Source organism: Leptonychotes weddellii, chromosome 3 (assembly GCF_054177405.1).
Source record: "Leptonychotes weddellii isolate Sample4059 chromosome 3, ASM5417740v2, whole genome shotgun sequence".
Classification (NCBI taxonomy): domain Eukaryota; kingdom Metazoa; phylum Chordata; class Mammalia; order Carnivora; family Phocidae; genus Leptonychotes; species Leptonychotes weddellii.
This window is the reverse complement of record NC_138371.1, coordinates 66,400,587-66,425,067: the sequence shown is the minus strand read 5'-3', so window position 1 is coordinate 66,425,067 and position 24,481 is coordinate 66,400,587. Positions and strand designations below refer to the sequence as shown.

Here is a 24,481-nt window from a genome sequence, read left to right as displayed (position 1 = left end):
CATGAGAGGGGGGAGGGTCAGAGGGAGAAGCAGGCTCCCCGCTGAGCAGGGAGCCCAATGCGGGACTCATCCAGGGACTCCAGGATCATGACCTGAGCCGAAGGCAGTGGCTTAACCAACTGAGCCACCCAGGCGCCCCATAGCAGCTTATTTATAATAACCACTGAAACAATTCAAATGTCCATAAACTGGTAGATGAATAAACAAATTATAGTATATACATATAATACAATACTACTCAGCAATAAAAAGGAATGAACTAATGATACACACAATATGACTGCATCTCAAATTGCTATGCTGAGTGAAAGAAGTCAGACACAAAAGAGTACATGTTGTATGATTCCATTTAAATGAAATAAATCTAATGTATAATGACAAAAAGCAGACCAATTGTTGCCTGGCAAGGGGCATAAGGAAAATTTTCACAGTGATAGAAATGATTCTATTGGTGCTTATGTGGATGAATGGTTTGTCAATACTCATCAAACCATGCTCTTAAAATAAGTACATTTTGTTTTATGTAAATTATACCTTAATAAAGTTGATTTAAAAATAATACGACTCATCTCCATCCTAATGTTCAATATTGATAGGAGAAATATGAAACAGGAAAAAAATAAAGATGTATCAGGAAATTGGATGATTTGGAAATTAGAAACTCAACTCTAAGTTTTCCAAGTAATACAGGGCATAGAAGGCCAGACTCCAGAACTAAACTCAAGCTGGTTCAAATTCCAGCCTATGCCATTTAGAAGGTGAGTAATTTTGGACAAATGAAGTAACTTATCTGTGCCATAATTTACTATAAAATGAAGATAATAATAGTATACCTACCTCATACAGTTCTCATAGAGACTAAATGAAATAATATATATAAAGTGCTTAGAACTGTGTCAGGCATACAGTAAATGCTATGTAAATGTTAGATATTATGGTGCAAATAAAAATGACTAACATCTACTTCACACTGCTCATATCTGAATGGTTTTTATCTGATGGCTGTTCAGTAGTCTAATAAAAAGTAAATGTAATATGCTCAACAATGAGAACCACCTCCTAGGTGCTATATAAGCAGACTGTCCAAAGATTTCATGGAAAAAAAACTTGGAACAAAATCTGAAGTACTATTATAATCCTGAGGTGAGTGGATTAGCATATATCCCCAAGTTTGGACAAATTAAGGAGATGTTAAACATCTCTTACATGGGTCCTAATAAAAAAAGGGATTTTGATTTCTAGAGCTATCAACTGGCCAAATTGAACTGTGAAAAATCTAAATGTACAATAAATGAGAAGCAAAATGAAGAGATTCGCAGAACTAATTATATTAACCATAACATTTCTAAATTAAGTATCACACACAAAAAATCTAAAATAAATCAGAAATATCTGATTAGAAGGTTGCAAAATAAGCACAGAATTTAGTTACCTTATATATCCTGGACCATCTACCGATTTCCTTATTTTTTATGTAATTGTAGCTTCTTTTTACTAGTAGGAGTGATAACAATATAAATTTTTTATTGTGATAAACAATATAAAATTTACCATTTAACCATTTTTCCATTTACTGAAATATAATTGACATACGACATTGTATTAGTTTTAGGTTTATGACATGATAATTTGATGTATGTATATATTGTGAAATAATTACCACTATTAGTTTAGTTAACATCTATTACTTCACATAGTTAGAAATTTTGTGTTTGGAGCGCCTGGGTGGCTCAGTTGGTTAAGCGACTGCCTTCGGCTCAGGTCACGATCCTGGAATCCCAGGATCGAGTCCCGCATCGGGCTCCCTGCCTCTCCCTCTGACCCTCCCCCTTCTCATGTGCTCTCTCTCTCTCTCTCAAATAAATAAATAAAATCTTTAAAAAAAAAAAAGAAATTTTGTGTTTGTATGACAACTTTCAAGATCTACTCTCTTAGCAACTTTCAAATACGTAATACAGTGTTTTAAACTTCTGTCACCATTTTGTTTACATCCTGGACTTACTTATAAGTAAGTTACTTATAACTGAAAGTTTGTACCTTTTGAACCCTTCACCCATTTCACTCTCCTTCCTTGCTTCTGGCAACCACCAGTCTGTTCTCTGTATCTGTGCATTCTGGCTCTTTAGATTTCACATATAAATGAGAATCATACAGTATTTATCTTTTACTGCCTGTCTTATTTCACTCAGAATTAATGCCCTCAAGGTCCATCCATGTTGTCTCAAATGGCAGGATTTTCTTCTTTTTTATGGCTAAATAATAGTTCAGCATGTGTGTCTTTGTGTGTGTGTGTGTTTTCCATAATGGCTGCACCAGTTTACATTCCCACCCAATGCACAAGGGTTCTCTTTTCCCCACATTCTAGCCAATTCTTATCTCTTGTCTTCATGATGATAGCCATTCTGACAGGTGTGAGGTGATATCTCATTGTGGTTTTGATTTATATTTCACTGATGATTAGTGATATTGAACACCTTTTTATGTATGTGCTGGCCATTTATATATTATCTTTGGAAAATGTCTATTTAGTTCCTCTGCTCATTTTTTAATCCATTTTTTTGTTGTTACTGAGTTGTATATCAGTTGTATATCAGTTTCTTCCACAATCATGTGATATGTGACTTTTTCTCTTATTTTAGTATTTGAAATAAAAATATGCTGAAGATGTTCTATTAAAAGGCATATTTTTTGTCAAGTGACATCTTATGTCTTGGGAATTCTAATTTCTACTTTTGTTGATATATTTCTTTTTGAGCTTCAAAAATAGTATTTATGACCTGACAAAGTAGATGTACTAACATTTTCCTTCTTTCCTAGAAAAGCATGAGGAAAAGTAAAATACTCATTGGTTGATCCAGATTCAATATCTTCCATGTTCATCAGGTATGTACAGTATTATAATTTTCTAAACACTATAAAATTTTGGCTTCTCAGCAGCAAAATTATCTTTTTTTATATGAATAAAAAATTATTTTTTTCATATGACGTATTTGTTATGCTAGCATTATAGAATATTAGGTATATGGACTCCTTAATCAAAATGGATAAGCCTCTCCTCATTTAAAAAGCTCATGTAGTTGAATATTGAAGTGGAAAATATGCTTTGTACCCAAATGAGAATCTTGGTATTAGATTCGGCTGCCTTTTTCTTATTAAAAGAGCAGTTATATTTTTAAAACCTGCTTTGATAGAGAATAGAAAGAGAGCTCCATTATCAAAAACAAAGACTTGTTAAAGGTAGTATTGAAAATAAATAATTGGCTTTTGTTCGTGAATGGCTAAATCTATTTTGTGGTTTAAAGAGCTAAGAACAGATTGCTTCCCTTAGATTGCTAGCAAAGAAATGTTTTCATCAATTAACATTCTTTGCTAAGAACAGTTTTTTCCAGTGCTATTTCTCAAATGGAGCCTTACATAAATAGAGCTGCCCAAAGAACAATTCTTGGGCTTTTTTCTTTAATGTTTTAGAGTATAATAATTATGGCATGCCAGTTCAAAATGCTGGCAGAAAACAACAACAACAACAAAAAAAACACGTTTCAAACAGATAATTTACTTGGATGAAAAAACTGCCATTAGGTAGCCATTCCTGCAAATTAAATAAAAGGTACATCACCTACAAATTGTGCCTGTCTTTCTCTTCATTGTGCTTTTGCCCAACATTTACATCTCAGTAGGATGAAAAGTAAAGGGCAAGGCCTAGGAAATACAGAATGTTGTCACAAAAGGCCCCCATCTGTATGAACACACCATTCAATTCCCCCAGAGCTATTCCCTCGCCTCAGCTTTATCTTTTCCTCTTCTAGGAAAAGAAGTGCTAAAATGATTACCACTTTATGAGGGTCCATAGAGTGGATGCAATAATCGTGAACGTTTAGGGGCGCCTGGGTGGCTCAGTCGTTAAGCATCTGCCTTCAGCTCACGTCATGATCCCAGGGTACTGGGATCGAGCCCCGCATCGGGCTCCCTGCTCGACGGGAAGCCTGCTTCTTCCTCTCCCACTACCCCCCACTTGTGTTCCCTCTCTCGCTGTGTCTCTCTCTGTCAAATAAATAAAATCTTAAAAAAAAAAAATCGTGAACATTTATTGAGCAAGTTCTTACAAGACAGGCGCTATTCTAAAAGCTTTACCTATTTTGATTGAGTTAAGACTCACAGTGATATTTTGGTAACACTGTTGTTCCTATTTTGCAGAATAGGAAACTGAGGTAAAGATCTTACAACTAGTGGGTGGTAGAGACCAGATACATACCCAGGCTGGAGAGCCCATGCTCTCTATTCTCCTCTCTATTCTCCCTGTCAGCGAAGGGAGACAACTCATAGGCAGTGTTCCTCAACATGCAGAGAAGTGGACCTCTGTCATGCTTTTTTTTAGTAGAGAGCTGCTCCCTAGGGGGAAGGGGAAGGTCCTAGAAGGAGAGAAAAGAAGGCAAGATACAAGTGGGAGTTAAGGGGAGAGACAGATACTGAACCAAGAAAAAGAAAGCAGTGTATTTAAAGGCAGTTTTTGAGAACATGAGAACAAAGAGGGTGGTGGAAATAGACTTAAGGGGTACAGCAAAGTGATAAACATTTGTGGTAAATTTCCTTCAAGAAAATAAAGAAAACAAAGCCAAGGTTTAGAATGAGATCATGCAGCATTTCATTTTATACACAAATTAACCTAAGCCCAGAAAAGATTTGAGTGTGACTGATATATTTTACAAATCAGTAAACACAGGGCCAGAGAGATTAAATGACTTGTCTAAGACATGAAGAAGCAGGTAGCATAGGCAAGGCTAGAACCCAACCAGATCTCCTGACTTTGAGCTCAGTTCTCTTCCACCAACTATATCAAACATACTTTGTCAGCTTTTAAAACATAGAAGTGGTAGTCTATAGGTTTTGACTCAATTTCAGGACCATAAAAAATAATTACAGAGCATACATGTTGAAGATTAAACACAAAATACCTTACCTATCATCTTCTCAATAGGCAAATAGTATTGTAGGAGAGCAGTGTAGATAAAGTAGTCATTTATAAATGCAAGGAAGAGAGTTCTTGGCATAAATGCATATTTTTTAACCTCTACTGTTTTATTCCTATACAAATTTTTAAATTGAAATTATTTTAGCTTTGAAAAATTTAGTCACACATGTATATATGGCAAAGAGTGAAATGTCTAAATCACATTAATTTCTTCTTTACTAGAGAGATTAAAAAGGTTGGATGAAAAAGGAATCTTAGGTGAGAGTTATATAGCCAGTTTCAATGCTGGTTTGTAATCTCTAATTTTCTTTCTAGCTCGAAAACTCTATAAACTTAGAAAACCGATAATTGAAATAAACATTAGATGAAAATATAATTTAGGTATATTTGACCCAATGAGATTATGATACACCACCTAACCTAAGTCTATGAGAAAATTATTTATAGTGGCTTCAAAAAGGGGATATTAATAAGTTAATAAAATGCTAATGGTTGTTATCTATGGCATTTTAGACTATGATAATTGATTAAATTTTTTTTTACCTGTTGAGAAATAGAAGGAAGAAAGCAAAAAGGAAAGTTGAAGTAAAGTAGAAATGAGGAGACCTTTTCATATATAATCTCTTAGATACCAAAGACCCCTGTATTTATGTTCAGATATAGGTACAGTAGTATACTCATACTAAAAGTTTAGAAGTTTACGTATTTCACATTTTTAAAGTTAAAAGTTAATAAGTAGTGTTTGTGAGAAAGGAGAAGTATATTATGCCTCGTTTTCATTAATGTGGGGGCAGTAGTGGAAAAATAAATGAGTTTTCCAAAGCCAAATAGTAAATCATTGGAAGCCTAGAGTTTTGAAATCAGGTTTTCTATTGCCCATAGAAATGAATTAATTCTGTGTGGGTGGAATTATTTCTTTTCTCAAATTCTCTACTTTATGGCAATTTCCTTGGCCTTCTTTCTACTGTATTTTTGTTATTTATGTCTCACTTTCACATCATTTGGCTGTGTCAAAAGAAGAATAATCTTCTCAATACCACTTGAGACTTCACTTCTCTCTCTCAAGATGGATCACGGTTATGATGAGTGACTCTAATGATGTTAGAAATTCAAATGTGACTTGTTAGAGGTAAATGATCTAACTGATCTTCAAGACAAAGAAAACATCAAAAAATTAGAATGCAGTTTTCCAAAGACTTATTTCTACCACCTGGGGTAGACAGAAGAGGAAAAACTAAAAAACCCACAGAAACAAACCAGAGGGAAAGAATGTACATTTTATCTAAAGATGTTCTATTAAAAATGAGGTCTGCAAACATTCAATCATATACTCTATTACTAAACAAATTATTTAAATGTAATATCGTACTAACATTATATAAATTATAAAACACAAATATAGGACAATCCATAAGTATGAAAAAAGATGTATTGAAATATATAGTATTGGTAATTTTTTTAAAAGATTTATTTATTTGAGGGAGGGGCAGAAGGAGAGAGGGAATCTCAAGCAGACTCCTTGCTGAGCACAGAGCCTAATTTGGGGCTTGATCTCATGACTCTGAGATCATGACCCCTACTGAAACCAAGAGTCGGATGCTCAACGGACTGGGCCACCCAGGTGCCCCTATAGTATTGATAATTTAAATAAATTTCAGTGAGAGTTTTGTGATAGAAAATGTTGCATCACCTTGAAAATCATGGTTTAATACCTGGTCATAGAAGGATTCAAGTTTAAGATCAGTTTACTCCCATAACTTGGCTATAAGGGCTATAAAAGCTAAAATAGATACCACAAAAAGATATGGAAGAAATACAAAATTGGCTTCATGTACTCAATTATGACACTTAAATTTCAACTCCAACCAATAGTTATACTAAGATTGTAATTTAGGCTTTTTCTCTAACAAATTTCTGACTTCCCTATCAATCAGTTTTCCCTGCAAGTTTTTTTTCTTTAATGTTTAACAATGGCATCTCAATCCACTGAAATGCTATTTTGAAGATTTTCAATCATGTTAGAAAATTGTTTCCAAATTTACTAAGTTTTCATAAATGAGAGTTTTAACATGATGTGCTTATGTCATTTTTTAAAAGTTTTTGTTTGTAATAGCTTTATTGAGACATAATTTATATTCCATGAAAATATATCCATTATAAGCGTACAATGTGATTACTTTTAATGAATGTATAATTGTGCAATCGTCACCACCATTTAGTTCTGGAACATTTCCATCACCTGAAAATGTTCTGTCATAGCCACTTGCATTCAATCTTCCCAGCCTAGCTCAAGGTAATCACTAATTTGCTTTTTGTCTCTCTATTTTTTTTTTTTGGAAGTGTCATACAAATGGTATAACATGTGGCCTTGGGGTGCCTGGGTGGCTCAATTAATTAAGCGTCCCACTCCTGGTTTTGGCTCAGGTCATGATCTCATGGTCGTGAGATCGAGCCCCTCATCAAGCTGGCTACTCAGCATGGGGGCTCTGCTTGAGATTCTTTCGCCTCTTCCCGCTCCCTCCTCCTCAACTCGAGCTCTTCCCTCTCCCTCCTCCCTCCCTCCACTCAAGCTCTGTCTCTAAAATAAGTAAGTAAATAAATAAATAAAACCTTTAAAAAAAAAGTGGCCTTTTGTGACTTTTTTCCTCTCGGCATAATATATTGCAGGTTTATTAATGTTGTAGCAAGTGTCGATAGTTCATTATTTTTATTGTTGAATAGTATTCCATTGTGCCACATTTTATCTAATCATTAGTTGATAGCCATTTTGATTATTTAGTTTTTTTCCAACTATGAATAATACTGATATTATTGATGTAAACATCTTTGTGTGGACATGTGTTTTTATTTCTTGAGTAGACATCTAGAAGTAGAATTGCTGAGTCATATGGTAAATTTATATTTATATTTTAAAGAAACTGTCAAATGGTTTTCCAGAGTGGGTATACCAATCAGCAATTTATGATAGTTCCAGTTTTCCACAACCTTTTCATCACTTGGTATTATTAATCTTTTGCCTTATACCCATTTTAGTGGTTGTATAGTTGTATTATGGTTTTAATGTCCATTTCCTTTATGATTAATCATGTTGAGTATCTTCTCCTGTGATGATTAACCATTTGTATAACATTTTGGTGAAATGTTTTGTACATTTTTAAATTGAGTTGCTTGCCTTCTTACTTTAGATGTTTAGAAATTCAATATATATCCTAGATATAACACCTTTATCAGATTATGATTAGAAAATATTCTTTCCCCAGGCACCTGGCTGGCTCATTTGGAAGATATGTGACTCCTGTTCTCAAGGTCAAGAGTTTGAGGCCCACATTGGGCACAGAGATTACTAAAAATAAATAAATAAACTTTAAAAAAAAAGAAAAAAGAAAATATTCTTTCCCAGTCTATGGGTTATCTTCTCATTTTCTTACTAATGTGTTTTGAAAGACAAAATTTTTATTAAAAAAAAACTTTTATTTTTATTAAGTCCAATTTATCAATTTCTTCTTTTATGGATCATGACGTAGTATCATATTCAAGATATCTTTGCCTAAGGCAAAGTCACAGAAATCTTGTACTATGTTTTCTTCCAGAAGTCTTATAATTTTTTTTAAGATTTTATTTTTAAATAATCTCTACACCCAACATGGGGGCTTGAACCCATGACTCAGAGATCAAGAGTTGCAGCCCTTCCAACTGAGCTAGCCAGGTGCCCCAGAAGTCTTATATGTTTAATTCTTAGGTCTATGATGCAAACTGAGTTAATTTTTCTGTGTGTTGTAAGGTAAGAATATAAGTTCATTATTTTGCATATGGATATCCAATGCATTTCTTGAAGAGACACCCCTTTCCCCACTGAACTACCTTGGCATTGTTGTTGGAAATCAATTGACCATAAATGTAATGAATTATTTCTCTACCCTCTATTCTATTTCATTGATCTACACGGCTATCATTATGCCAATACTATATTCTATTACTGTAACTTTTTAATAAATTTTGAAATTGGATATTGCAATTCTTCCTATTCTGTTGAGGTTTTTTTGTTTGTTATTCTTGTTTCTATGTATGTGCATTTTTAAAGGATTTTATTTATTTATTTGACAGAGAGAGAACACAAGCAGGGGGAGCAGCAGTGGGAGAGAAAGAAGCAGACTACCCGCTAAGCAGGGAGCCCGATGTGGAGCTGGATCCCAGGACCCTAGGATCATGACCTGAGCAGAAGGCAGACACTTAACCCACTGAGCCACCCAGGCACCCCTGTATGTGCATTTTAAGACTGGCTTATCAATTTCTACATAAAGTGTTTGCTGGGATTTTGATAGGGATCACATTGAATATATAGGTCAGAGATCTTATACATTTATAAAATTCATGTTCTTTTTCTTTTTCATGTTATTATGCAGGGAATTGTTTTCTCAAGTTTATTTTAAATTGTTAATTCCTAGTATATAAAAATACAACTGATTTTTATGTACTGATCTTGTATCTTGTGACCTTGTTAAATTCATTTATTACTTCTAGTGTTACTTTTGTTGTATATTTAGAATTTTCTATGTATACGATCATGTCATCTGTAAATAAAGATAGCTTTAAACTCCCCTTTCCAACTTATATGCCTTTAATTTATTTTTCTTTCCTTAATACAATGGCCAAAGCCTTCAGAACAATGTTGAATAAAAGAGGTAAGAGTAGATATCATTTTATTCTCAATCTTAAGGGAAAATATTCAGTCTTTTACCACAAATGTGATGACAGCTACAGGTTTTTCATAGATGCACTCTATCACATCAAGGAAGTGCCCTTCTGTTGCTAGTTTCTTGGACATTTGTATCATGAATGGGTGCTGTATCTTGTCAATTGACTTTTCTTCATCTATTTTCATCATTTTTTCCTTATTTTTAAAAGCTATTAAATGACAGAAAAATATGGCATTTCTTGACTTGTGGTTCCTAACAAGATAATGTACTAGCAGGTGCTGTTGACTTATCCCCCTAGTTCAACCTGAGATGCACAGAAGTTGTAACCAGCTGTGTGGAAGCCCTGTGATGAGAATTAACTGACCAGGTGTGTAAAGGAAACAGGGGTCCAGGAATGGGAAGGGCCAGGTGCCATGGATGGAGGATAGGATATAAGGAGAGCTCTTATACGTGATTTATGTTCTCTCCCCTACTGTTCTAATCAGCTTATTGCCACCTTTATGAAGCAGACAGATAGTTCTGGGGTTAAGAAACTAATGAAGTCATATTTTCACAAAATTTATTTAAGGAAAATAACTTCAATTCTAGTACTTTATTCAACAGTTTGGTGTGGTGATCATTTTATGTCCCAGGGTTGGCACTGAGTCTAGAGCTACTTTACAAATGGAAACTGTTGACTTGCCAAGTACCTGCATCTGTCTGACGGCCTTCTTTTGCTTTAGGCTTCACTCTAAGCTGGCAACTATATGGATTCCATCAGTAACTAGTATACTTCTAACATAGGTCATTTATGAGGACTGTCACCTTAATTTTTGACAGATCATTTTTGCTTGATATGTAATTCTTTATCCATAGATTTTTTTTCTTTCAGCACTTCAAATCTGTTCTTCCATTGTTCTCTGGCTTCTTTTGTTTCTGATGAGAAGTAGCTATTAATTTACTGTGGTTTCCTTGTACATAATGAGTCGTTACTCTCTTGTTGCTTCAAAATTTTCTTGTCTTGGTCTTTTAGCCATCTGATATATCTAGTTTTGATTCTTATGTTTATTCTACTCAGGATTTACTGGGTTTCATTGATCTGTATATTAAATTTTTTATATAATTTGAGAAGTTTTAGGTTGCTGCTTCTTCAAATATTTTTTATATACCCTTTTATCCCTCCTTTCTTTCTTGTACTCCCAGCTATCCAGTTTCTGAGGCTCTGTTCACTTTTCTTCAAACTTCTTTTTCTTTCTGTTCCTCAGAGTGAGTAGTTTCCATTTCTTTTTTATATTTTCTATATTTTTATTGAGAGTCCCTATTTGTTGAGTCATTTTACCTTTAAGTTTTGTGTGTGTTTTTTTTTAAGATTTTATTTATTTGACAGGTAGAGAGGTAGCCAGAGAGAGAACACAAGCAGGGAGAGGAGGAGAGGGAGAAGCAAGGCTTCCTGCAGAGCAGGGAGCCTGATGCGGGGCTCGATCCCAGGACCACGGGATCACGACCTGAGCCAGAGGTAGATACTTAACCATCTGAGCCACCCAGGCGCCCCTACCTTTAAGTTTTTAAATGTACTTACAGTAGCTGGTTTGGATAAGTTGTACAATCCAACAAGCAGGCCCACTCAGCATGTCCATTGGTTACCTATTTTTCTGAATTTGGGTTGTGCTTTCCTGTTTTGTTTTGTTTTGCATGTCTCGAAATTTTTTGTTGAAAATTGGATTATTTTGGCTAAATATTATAGCAATATTGTATTAAGTCCAGTTTTCCTCCTTTCTTTAAATTGCTGGAAATTAGACTTCAGAGTCTGTTTCCCCTGAGCTGTTTGGTCACTGATATCTCCGGTAATTTTCCTATCTCATTTTTATGTTTTAGCCCAGTTTCTAAAAAATTACTGTACATGTATAAAATAAATATAAATTCTAATTTTTCCTTCCTACATCAGTAGCATGGCAAATAATTCTACCTTGAAAAAGCAATCCTATAGCTCATCTTCTCAAAGTTCTTCTCTTGCTCCCAATTTCACAGGAGGAGAATTGAGTTGAAGAATATAAGGCTTTGAGTTTGGTGAGTGGGGGGGTTGGGGAATAGACACAACACTAAATAAAGCTCTTTTCCCCAACTGAGACTGGCAATATTTGGAACTAGGCAGGTCATTTTTTATAGTTTGTTTGTTAGACAGTTTTAGACTGTTACTCTTCATAGTGCGATAAGATGGTCATAATACAGGTTCTGTTTTGTTGTCAAATATTTACATAATATTGTCATGAAATCTTTTTATTGTAAGAAACAGAGACTCACTAAAGGCAAAGCCAGAAAAGAATGTATTGGGGTGACTATAAGAAACAGCTCATGGAATACTAAAAAATGAAGTGTATTCTGGCTTCGTGGGGAGAATAGGAGCCCAGAAAACATCAGGGCCAAGGCAGCAGTTCTCTCTGGCTCACTTGTTCTCTAAATTCCAAATTTTCAGGAGATGAATCTGATTGGTACTGTTATAGGTTATGGCCAATCGTCTGCAATGAACTGGTTACATTTGAATCAGGTCTCCCCTGGCTGATACCATGGACAGATGCTAGGTCATGAAGCTTGCAGGGCTGCATACTTCAATGGCTGTGGATATAGGTCCTTGGAAACGTGTCTATTACACTTACCAGGTGTTTGATGCCTTTATGATTTTATAAAGTTGTTACATTCTCATGACTCCACTGTGTTCCAAAAAACAGAGCAACCTGGATACTTCGGATGAAAAAAATGTAGGTAACCCTTATTTAATCTGCTTGACAAAACTGAGTTTCAACTGCTTTTCCCAATACACAGAATTTTAGCTCTGAATATGATAACTTCATCCCAAAGCACACGCAGCCAGTCCTTCTCACACTGGTCCCCCCTCACAGAGGGGCAGAGACAGGTCCTCTTAGAGATAAGATCTAAGGCTTTTCTCTCTTGGGAGACTACATGGCAGAAACCTTTCCTCTGCTCTGCCACATGTTATCTCACTTCTCTACATTGAACCTCGAGTCCCATCTTTTTGTAAGTACCTCCCAACATTACTGATTCTATGTTTTCTTTGTTGGAAGTCAAATTCTTCCAAGGACTAAAATAAGGATTAATGGATGTTGGCTTTTCTTAGTGTGGGAGACACTTTAGTAGTCCAAGGCACTATGGAGGATACAGCCATGACTATTACATGTATCCTATCATCTAGGAGAGAAGGCTCACACAGGAGTAACTACACCATGGGGTAAAGAGTGCTACAATAAAATACTAAGGCAGAAATCACCCTCTCTAGAGGTGTGGGTAAGGTGGGGAAATTTTCAGGAAAGGCTTTAGAGGTAACTATTGGGCTGGGCCTCTAAGGGCAGGGGAGGATTTGCATATTCAGAGAATGGTCTGGAGGTAGGACACAGTCAATCCTGAAAGCCTGAGCCGAACTATTATTGAGCTTTAGCTGCCATTCTCAGGACCAGTTTATTCCACTGTTCTCTTTCCCTCATTTGCCACCTGCCTCTGTTTTAACATTCCTTTTAAAGGCAAACAAAAAAAGCAACTATTAATTAGTGTATTTTTTGGAATTCTTATATTTATTGCTCCCACCTTCTCCATAGGCTTCCAAGAATGAGAAAGGAGGCAGTGTTTATGCTCTCTCCCTTTTCCTTGCTGCCTCTGCTATTATTTTTCAGGAATACTAATCATTATGAGCTAATATGAAAATAACAAACATTGGAAAGTCACAAAGTTTTCATAATCATGAAAGGTTCTGATTGACTTCTTTCTGAGATGGTAACTGAAAAAAATCCCTTTGATTTCTGCAATTTACTTTTTTTCTTGAAGGTGGTACTCACCAAACATGTTCAGTCTTTTGAACTTTGCCCTGGATCCCACAGTCAGGCTCAGTAGAGCTCCCTCTTCCCACCTCTACTTCCCAGCAGTTAGACCCCACCTACCTAGGTGGTTTGGCTAGCAGGTTAAATGCTCCCTCTTCTCAAGTTGTTCATTTGCATTTATATGGAACCTCAGAGTGGGAGACAATGGTTTCTACCCCTCACTGGAAATCTGGAATTAAGGCATTGCAATTTGCAAGTAAAAGGCCCTTTTGTAAGAGAGAACTTTACTGGCAAAATGAGTTGGATTTTGAGGAGAAAGTGCACAACCTTCAGAATCTTTTCAGTTGTATTCAAGGGCCAGGATATTGAAGGTTAAAAAAAATAAAAACCTTAAGAAATTCCCTTCAGACTGTTTTTTGGTGAGAAGAAAAGGCAATAAGATGGACAGGGAGGTGGGCTGGAAGAAGGGCGGTTTCACAAAGGGTCAGATATATGCAAGGTGTAAGGAAAAAATTTTTTTGGATGAGAAAATAACATATGATCTAAGAGAGACATTATAATCAATAAAGGATACTCCTGGGGAGGTAAGATAGCCCATGTTTAGGAATAGAAATGGGAGTATGAGTTTAGAACAGAAGAGTGGCACCCCTTCTCAGTCAGGATTGAAGTAAGTGATTCCGTATAAAAATTGAGACTGGGGTAGGAGTGTTAAAGAGAGAAACCTCATGATGGATCCTCAGTTAAGTATGAGGCAAGATCATTTACAGAACTGGAAGAAGACAAAGTACAGTGGGGGCTTGAGGAGAGCAGAAATAAGACAGGTTTGGGAGAAGTGCCCTGGATAATGTCCCTGGTTAAGTGTCCTGTTTAATCACCCTCCTGATGAGGAAAGGAATTTAGAGAATCAGTGAAGACCCAGCCAAGTCTGGATAGCATAGACTTTCACTGGAACAAAATGATTTCTTAGCCTTATCCAGCAGTGCTTGGTAGTACAGGAGCAAGTTCAAAAGAAATCTTTCAACTGTGTATAAGAATTACAAAAAAATAATTAATAAGTATAATAATAATGTCAATTAGCAACATTTTAGGGGACTTTACTCACAGATTTTAGTGACACTTTAATCATTACAAACATGGAATACACAATATCAAAATACTCATCATGCGTGATCTGAGAAAAATACAAAAAGAAAAGATTATTGGAGTCAAAAAAATTAATTCTTGTTTTCTTTCTATGCTAACCTAAGGCAAGAAAAAAGGAAATATCAATGTAATTCTTTCCATTAGATACATCTTCTATTCATTCAGTATTATTAGATATTTTTTAAAACCAAATCATTGTTATCTTCTTAGTACATTAAAAATGAGTCATAAAATTTGCATTTTACTTTTTCTATTCTCCAAAAACAAACACACACACACAAAAACCAGAAATGAAAAACATGATGAGCAAACTTCCGTGATGGCAAGGCATGAGACAAGCACACACTATGGTCCCTGCTGATTCCTTCCCAATTCTGGAAATATTTAGGGGGAACACTCACATGTTCAACTGTTTTGTTCCACAGTTCAACCCTGCATAGGATTACCAACTAAGTTTAAATTTTACTACAAATTGTAAGAGATGTTTTTCCAATCAAGGTACCATATTAACAAGTCTTATCTATTTTTGTAATTTTCAATTATAGTAAGATAAAAACTAATAGCAAAGCATATTATTCAACTTAAAATTCTGGACAGTAGTTAGACATATGTAGCTTGCACACACATTCATCTGTTTCTCTCAATAAATATTTGTAATTTCCAAAATCCTATCAGCTTTTTCACAAAATATGGTCCCTCCAACTTGAAGGGTGGTAACGTAAACATTGTCTTCTTACATCTTACTAACATGGCAAAATCACCAAAGGAAGAAACCTAAGAATATCAGTGACTACATGATAGAGCAATATAATGCTTAAAAGCCTAATATTTTCATGAAGACCCACTTGAATAGCCAGTATCTAAATATGAAAGTTATTTACAAAAAACAATTGTTATTGACAAACTAGCACAAGGTGACTAAAGGAAAGCAAAGAACTTGTTATTAAAACTCAAGATTTTTCTGTGTACATGTCTCAGTTCATTTCTTTATCAAATTTGAGGTAAACTGGAAAATACCCAGAAAACAACATCTGTCAACTGTAATCTATTCCCTTTACTCTCTGAGATCATCAGAAGGCATGAAGAATTGACTTTGTCACCTGTCTTTCCCCACTCTGTAAACCCTTAGGGGAAAGAGCATGCACCTGCCAAACTCACAGTGCAGAATGTACACACAGGTGGGTCTTTAATAAATATCCTTCAATGGGGAGATTAGAGGTTTGCTTGGAGTAGCAGGGAACACATTATCTTATGTGATGACTCAATGACATCCCACATAATATACGTCAGCCTGTTTCCTTACCAAAATATCATTCAAAGGAAATATTCTTTGAGTCTCCTTTACGGACGGCTATAAGTTTTTAGACCCAACATTTTGAGGCAAGATGGGCCCCAGGGAAAGGGGAGTGGCTGGGCGAAAACAAGTAGAATTCAGGTGGATCAGTGACGTCAGGAAACAGCGAATTAAGGGATAGGGTGCAAACTCACCTGGAGTAGCAGAAGCTGCACACATGTCAAAGGTCAAAGGTCAAAGTCTCAGGGGCTCCCAGACGCAGGAAAAGCGAAATGCCTTCTCCTAGGCTCTCGTGGATTCGAGGTGAGGTGAGGGACAACCCCTACCATGCACAGCTGGGGCTGACAGGAAGCCAAAGCACAAGCTGCCTCAGGTTTCAGAGCCAGCACTCAGGAATCCCCCTGTATCTCTTCCCTACACCCCCTCCCGCTCCCAAAGCCTGAGACACCTTCAGCCTCACTCCCCACCTTCTTCAGGCCCTCTCGCTCTTAACAGCATCGGTCTCTATGGCGACCTGAAACCGCAGTTTGCATTGGCCGGTTCAATATGAGGGCCGGGCCAATGGCGAGGGCCAGCCTTCTCCTTCCGACCAATGGGGTTGGCGGGGAGCAGGTCCGGAGACGGCGGCGTGCTGACGTTCCCGGGAGCCCGGGGCTGGCTGGGCAGGCGGGCAGGCGGCTGGGCGGGCGGCGGCGCTGGCCTCTGGGCAGTAGAGGGGGCTCCGGGGCTGACTCCGTGTCGACGCCGGCCGCGGAGGCGGCACCATGGGCACCGGGTAGAGGGGCAAGTTGGCCACCGCCGCCGCCGGGGGTGGTGGGAGAGCCGCTTCGGGGGAGGGGGCGGGTGGGGGAGGGAGGGGCGGGCAGCCGCTTGGCCGCGGCACTTTTTTAATTTTTTCGGGTGCCGCAGCGGCGACCCCTCGGCGCAGATGTCCCTGATCCCCCGAGCGACGACGGGCGCAGCCTAACCTGGAAAGTAAGTGTGCGAGCTCGCGGGAGGGCGCGAAGACTCCTGCTCCCGAGACCTCCGGCCCTCGCCCTCTCGCGCCCGAGCCCGGACCTGCCCGTGAGGGGCGCGTGGGGGACGGGCGCCTCCCTCCCGTTACTCCGTCCCCACCGCCTCGCGGCCGCCTCGGCTTTCCTGCCCCGCCTCGTGTTCCTGCCCGCACTCGCCTGCCTGCTCCCCTCCCCCCGGCAGGCGCACAAGTTTCACCCTCCATTTGCTTTTCCCGGCTATTACTCTCCCCGGGTCTTCCCTGCACGCCGCGCAGGACCCTCCCCACGTTGGCTTTTTTGGATCCAGAGCCCCCAACCCCGAACTTCAGCGCCACGCCGAGCCCTCCCGGACGTCTGCCCCGAGGCTCCCCCGCTCCCGTCCGCCTGGCACGCCGCCCCGCGCCCCCAACACCGTGGGGCTCCCGCCGTCCCCAGCCCTCGGGGCGGTCTGTCCGTCCCTCCAGCTCCTGCATCCTGGCCCCTTTCCTTCCTCCCACGCCCCTGTTGCATGCGACCGCCTCGCATTTGCCCCCGGAGTCCCGCGCTCCCGCGGGTCCTGCCCACCCCCCTCTGGCCAGTGCGCCCCTCGCTCTTCGCGGCGTATCCTCACGCTCCACCCCTCCCGGTTCCCCAGCCCGGAGCTTCCCCGGCTGCCCTCCTGCGCCGCGGCTTCCCTCTCACCCTGCCAGGAGTTGAAGCGGAGCTGCGGCACCCCCCACCGCTGGGGCTGCCTCGCTCTCTCCCCGTTTCCCCCTACCCGGGAAGCGAGGGGTTGAGCGGCGGGGCCGGGATTTGGCTGCGTGTTGGCTGAGTGCGACAAACAGGGAGCGCGAGCAGTGGAGGCGCCGCGGCGGCCGTGGCCGCTCGGGGCGCAGCAAATAGGCAGGTGTGTGTGTCCGGGGGCGGGGGGGAGCGCGCCGCGGGCTCCTCGGCTGGCGACAGATTGTGCAGGAATGCGAGGAATGCACCAGGGGCATAGTCCACACGGCCCGCCGCGGCTGCACTAGCGCCTTCCCGGCCCAGCCCTCGCCGCGCAGCCAGAGGTCACCGGAGCATCTTCAGAGCTGGTGAGCTTAGCTCTACTCCTCTTCTCCCCTTGCCTCTCTCCATGCGGCAGAAAGGGCGGCGGAGGAGAAGCGCGGCAGTTCTGTTGGGCTTTAGCTAGCCTCTAGCCTCGGTTTTGCTGCATTGGTCTCCAGGACCGTGAATTTGAGGCGGATGGTGGTGTAGCCAAGGTTACTGATCATTGCACAAGGTTCTTGGCAAGTTTGGTTTGCAAGGTTTGAATAGTGCCTGGTTTTTACGAGTGTTTTCTGAAAACCTGCAGGAAAGGTGCCCAAGGTTCTTAGAGTAATGAGCTTGCAGCCAACGCATTTTAGCTCTATCAAAAATGCCTGTTAATGCTCACAGATAGGGATGTACTGCAAGAGAGAACTTGAATGCATCACTTTGCTGTCATAAGAATTGTAATTTTTTTCTCGTCATGCTGGGTTGTGTTTAGACCTCTTATAATACATAATGAATAGAAACAGAGAAGCAGTGTTTGGTCAGCGATGGGACAGATAGAACTGTCTGGTACAGTTAAATTCGGGGTGTGTCAGTTACCATTGGAAGTAACACGGGGACAACACAATCATGTATATTTCAAGATGCAATTTATTAGTTGAGGTCGCAGTTCTTTTTGTTACTGAGTTTGACTGAAAAAAAAATAAATACAGCCCTCCAACTTTTAAAGAATGGTAATTATGTATAAATTCAGTAATGATTCATATACATTTTTGGTCAAATTTTATTTTCTTTAATGCAGAAAAGCAAATTTTTGACAGACGGTGCTTTTCTAGAATGGGGAAGTAGAAGACTGCTTCTCTTTTTGAATGTAGTATATTGTTATAGAAGTATCTTCTTTTCTGGTGCCTCTGAAGCAGTTATGGAAATGGTAACATGAAAATGAGAACAACTGATGTCCAAAATAAGGTTTCTGGGTGTTGAAAAGCGTACTATGTGTGCCTTTGTTTGACACGGTGTGTTTTGGAGGTTGAGTTTACTATAAACCTCTCCACCCTTGGTTATTTTTGTATCAGATTCAGGAAAATAATAAGTTGATTGTCTCGGCTATCTTCCAATACCTACTTTGTGTGGATCAAATGCATTGAAAAGTATAAGATGATACCTTTTAGTTAAAGACCCAACAGAAAGGAAAAATAGAAGAAAAAAACAAAACAAAAAACTTTGCACTGGGAAAGGTTGTGTGTCTTTTGCCTGCTACATTGTTTTTCAGGTATATCCTTAATCTGTAGATCTTCTAATTTAGAGATTTAACTGTAGAGTTAGTAACACTGTATAGGATATTGCGAGGTGTTTATAGATGCCAACAGGAAACTTGTTATGTAACAATATCACATTACAGCAGAGTTTAGCACCTGCTTATTTGATTTGATGTGAAAAGCACGTTGTTTCTCTGCTACATTAGAAATTGAAATAACTGGTTCAAGTGTATAGATAATGTATATATATGATGGTCTGTGCAAATAGTTTTACCTGCTTCAGGTAAAGGTAGGCTTTCAGTTAGAAATATATTCTAGTTGTTGTAGATATTTGAAGAGAAGTTTCAAAACTGGTAATCATTCACAACCAGTAACATAAACTGTGTTTTGACCAAAGTATATCCCCTCACCAACCCCCACTATTATATAAGGAGAAGGTGCAGCATTTTGAGTATTGTATGTTAACACTGAAGATTGTAAATTGTGAAACTAAGTGTCCAGTTATCTTAATTCTTACCTATGCTGGTTTTGAAGGGAGGTAGTGGGGCAGAGTAGTAGTGATGGTAAACATAAGAGAAGGCAAGCAGAAAGTAGGAGCAGCCGGCATTCATGGGGGGGGATGTTAGTGCTGCGTTTACAAGCTAAATAAGCCAAATCTAATTCTCATATATTTTGACTTAAAAAAACTACTTTCCAACTCAGTTTAATAAAAACTTTAGTAATTGTTTGACCTTGAGTATTTGAATTAAGTCTATATTAAGTCAGAATTGCAGTTTTTTTCCTTCTCTATACAAATTGGGAAAATAAATTTAAAACTTTTACATTCATTTAATTAAAAAATCCAGTTATTGCCAATTTTAAAATTGAATTATTTCCTTGTTGTTGGCCAAGAATTGATTTAAATAGAGAATTTTCGTATCCTGGATGATGTGAATCATTTAAGTCCAGTCTCACCGGACTGCTTCGAAATATTAAGATATTTTGAGAATGCTCTCATGTTTTTTTCCTATTTCAGTCGAGAGGTAAATCCCTAATTTGCTTAATTCTAAAATGGAATCATAATAATGAAGTCATATCTTCATTATTAACTGGAAGATAAGATAGAGGTTATTCTAGGGTTATTCCAGGACATAAACGTTCATGGAATTGTATGTCACTTTGGGAAGTTGCTTTCACGCCTTCCGTGTATGGGGAGATAATTACTGCTGCAGTGTGTTCAGTGGCTTTGTAGTGCCTTTCCCGCAAGAAGGGGGAAGAAGGATCTGATACCGAACACCAGTGGACTGGTTATGTGTGGGAAACTAGGTAACTATTTCATGCCCAAACTGTAACTACAAATAGCTGCAGAGAGAGAGAGAGAGAGAGAGCATGAGCGTGTGAGGAAGTAAAACTTTAAGCATAACTGGATGTCAGGCTTCATAAACTGCCAGTAAATGGTGGTATCAATCTGCAGGTAAATTTCATGCCCATCTGTAAGAAATAACAGGTTTCTTTTAGGATAAGGAGATGAGGCCCTAGGTCACAAAGAGCAATGATTCATGTGCTTACTGGTTTCATTTGAGAAGTTGTATGACTTTCAAATATTGTTTACATTATCACTTTAATAATTCAGTGGAATTATCTTCATCTTTTGGGGCTATGTTATCATAACTAAATTGAGGATGTTACATAATGTTGCTCTTCAGTTTGCTGCAGACATTCCCTTTGTCATTGGTTTAAGTTTTTTCTTTTTATAATTTAGATTTACTTTTATTTGGTACACTAATAAATGTTAGCTACAGTCCTGATCATTTTATTATTCAGTCTTGATAATATTATAGTTTATTGTGACTAATACATAATGATTCACTGCAGATGATAAAATGTCATTAGAGATTGGATTGTAAATTTTTACTACTATAAAATATGTAAATTAAAATATGGAAGTGTCTGAATTATTTTAAATCATGTCATTGTGAAACATTTTTCTTGAACTGAATAATACCTGCCTATCAGGTAGATGCCAATCCCTGTAGGCAGATATTATATCATATAGCCCTCATAAAGTCCAGAACTTCCAAATGAAGGGTGGGGAGGAGGGGAGGGGGCAAATGAATCAATAACCCTCTTTCTTCGACAGCCAAGGCATGTTTGACTTCTATAATTATTGTCTGTGTTAAATATAAATTTAGTAAGTTGTAAATATCCAAGGGAGTTTATTCTGTTCTTCCCTGATCTGGATCCCCTCCCTTACCTCCCTCCCCCCTCCCCAACACACACACACACACCACCACCCAATGCATCTATCTGCTTGGAGAGGCAGAGAAAGCCCCTTTTCAGGTGCCACTTAATAAAGAAGTTGGTGCTTAGTGTTCCAAGTTGAATTTAGAGTGGATGTGAGTTTTTATCATAAAAATGGCATTATATATGAAACTTAGGTAAAATGTGTAGTTGAAGAGGAGTTATCAGAGTATTGTGAAGGCTTTGGGGGCATGGCCTGGAATTTGGCATACTGTTTTTCATAGACATCCACAACTGACTTACAAATAGACTTAAAACACTGGGTAAGTGGTGTCTGAAATTCTGGTCCATTGTAAGCTCTCTTAAATTGCAAGCATTGGGCCGGGTGGGGGGCGGAGGGGGTGAGAAGCACGCTACTCCAGAAATTAGATCTAAATCTATGGCGACAAACCATTTGAAACATTTGGGTTTATAGCTTCCTTCTTTTGAAAATGCAGGGTTTGGATTGCATTTCAGCTCAAGGTTTCCAAAGTCCCTCAGTGTTTTTTGTTTTTTAAGAAAAGGTTTCCTAAGCATTTGCTTATATAATCAGTCCTGTTTCGCCTCCTACTGCAAATCATAGCAACAAGATAGTTGGGATTCTCTTTTGAGACTTTTGAATCTCCGCTCATCTTAAATTGTTACTGTTTTGTTTTTCCTTTTTTAGCAATGTCATTTTGGGAAGTGAGGGGAGGGATTAAAGCATATAATGTTTTCAGGGTCTTGGCTGTCTACCTCCACCCCTCATCCAGGATTAACCATGGTAGTTTAGGCCAAAAAAGTCCTCGGGCTTTCACCTTGACACTGAGTGAAATCCATAAAAAGTGTCATTAAGGCAGTGAGTGAGGTATCCGGTTAGTAGCTGTTTATTTGCTAGGTGTGCAACTTGGTAAATTATATAATCTCTGTGGATCTCATTTTACTCATTTGTAAAACAGAATGGTAAAAATATCCACCTCAAATGGTTGTTGTGAGGATTAAATGAGTTAATACATGTAAATCATTTCCAGCTCTGGGGCAGCTCTTAATACATTTAAGTCATTATTCTTACATTGTGGTACTTAATGATACTTCTCTTTTTTTAAAGCTTTATTTATTTATTTTTAGAGAGTGGCGAGGGGGGGTGAGGGAGAGAGAGAACCTCAAGCAGACTCCCCACTATGTGCAGAGCCTAAAGCAGGGCTCAATCCCAGGACCCTAAGATCATGACCTGAGCCTAAAGGAAGAGTTGAACGCTAAACCAGCTGAGCCACCCAGGCACCCCCTTAATGATACTTTCTGTAGCTTCTACTATATAGCAGGCAAATTATTGGCTTGCTTTCTATGATCTTAGTCAACAGGATTATGAATCTGAATGCAATATTTCAGGGAAGAAAAAACTACTAAAGAGAAATTATGAGCTTGATAGTTTGTAAGAGATTGCCCATAAGGAAGAGAATCCAGCAAAATAAATCAAAGAAGGGCCTTTTTAAAATAGGGAAGTTAGTACTTTTTTTTTTTTTTTAGGTAGGCAATACGTAGAGGCATGTAAAACACTGCTAAACCACCACATGTAAGATTTGGTTAAACATTCCTTAATAAACTGTTACGTTTAAAAGGTAAAGACTGATTGTATTATATTGCAGGGGTCAGAGTGGAAGCCTTGCAAAATGTAAAACATACCTTTTAAATAAATACATAACTATTGCATTTATAATTCTAAGTAGTAGTCATTTTATGCAATGTCCTTGCTAGTCAATTCGTGAAGAAAGTCCTAGTGTTTTATGGACTTATATGTAGCTTGCAGCTTGTAAATTAACTTTTTAAGCTGCCTTTTCTGTCCAGAATTGGTCACACTTGAAATTGGCAGGAAACTGCCAAAGCAAGAAGGACTAGAAGAGAAGTTTGGAAGACACTTGATACAATAAAAACAACAGACAGACAGTGGTTTAAGAGATATGAAGAGTGTCCAGTTCTAGACCTGGCTGTACTACTAAGCTGTGTGTGTCCCATGGGTGAGTCATTTAACTCCTGGACTCTAGTTTTCTCGTGTATAAAATGAGGGAGTTGGACTAGATGCTCTCTAGAGCTCTAGTACTTATATTTCACTATTCTTAGAACATTACGCATCTCATTCATTTCATTTTTCCTTCAGCAAAAATGAACACTGTCTTCTCAAGAATTATTATAATTTACTCTTTGTAGTAAGGGGAGAAACTTGAAGTTGTATACCTGAAATGCTCAGCTCATAAACATATGTGTTGTAGCTAGGCAGATATTTGACCCCATACTGGCTGAGTTAGTAGCTAACCTCTTGGATTTGTTTGTTAAGTCAGTATTTTGTGCACTTTTGAGGCTTAACCCCTAATTGAGCCTAAATTTTCTGGAAGTTAGATAGAAACAAGGGGATTTAGATAGTGGTTAGAGGGGACTAGTCTTGTTAAAATGAGAAAAACCCACTTACCATTTGCTTTGGTTTGATTTGTTCTCAAAGAAATTAACTGAGACGAAGTTGTTCTCTGAAAGCATCTTGCTTTTCCATGAATACTTTATGTGCCTAGGAACTCACTAATTCATATCTCATTAAGGAATATAGGTATCTTTCATTTAGTTCTAATCTTTGCATATAGACAACATACCAGTGTTCAGAAACTGATGGATTTCAACAGAATGATATTGTACTTGAATTTGTGCTCTTCAGTTTGTATTGTTTTGGGGTTTTTTTTGGGGGGGGGGAGGTTGTTTTGTTTTTAAACAAAAATTCCATTGAAGAGAACTACTTCTAGATCCTGCTCCCCTACAAAAGGGAAAAAAAATCCTTATAGAACTTATATATGTATACATCCATAAATATTAGTTTAAAAATACTGAGATTGACTTTTCCTTTGCTAATGCATTAAGTACATTACTTTCAGAAAGAGAATCAGTTATACTACTAATGTATGCAATATTAAATGAATTTTCAGTGTCATGATCAAAGTAAACACTTGAATAGGCTTTCCAGTTTCCATACCATCACAAGAATTAGAGACACTCATGTAAAATAGAAACCAGTAATAACCACTTTGAAGTGAA

General features: G+C 38.3%; 2 protein-coding genes across 12 annotated transcripts in view; one reads left to right on the top strand and one right to left on the bottom strand.

Annotated features, from left to right (window-relative positions):
• CCDC148 (coiled-coil domain containing 148) overlaps positions 1-17,773 on the bottom strand; it is a 173,134-nt gene extending 155,361 nt beyond the window's left edge. For 4 of the 10 annotated variants that reach the window (XM_081814410.1, XM_081814401.1, XM_081814409.1 and 1 more), the window contains exon 1: positions 16,104-16,360. Coding sequence is in view for 4 of the 10 variants with exons in the window: in XM_081814409.1 (XP_081670535.1) it covers positions 16,104-16,128 (25 nt within the window). In the remaining 6 variants the exon portion in view is untranslated. Of the gene's footprint in view, positions 1-4,252; positions 4,410-16,103; positions 16,361-17,661 lie in introns of those variants that run through there. The other 6 variants (XM_081814411.1, XM_081814402.1, XM_081814403.1 and 3 more) reach the window with 4 other exon arrangements.
• Positions 16,735-24,481, top strand: part of PKP4 (plakophilin 4) — a 235,978-nt gene continuing 228,231 nt past the window's right edge. The window contains exon 1 of one of the 2 annotated variants that reach the window (XM_081814392.1): positions 16,735-16,884. The gene's annotated coding sequence lies outside the window, so the exon portion shown is untranslated. Of the gene's footprint in view, positions 16,885-17,784; positions 17,972-24,481 lie in introns of those variants that run through there. The other variant, XM_081814393.1, reaches the window with a different exon arrangement.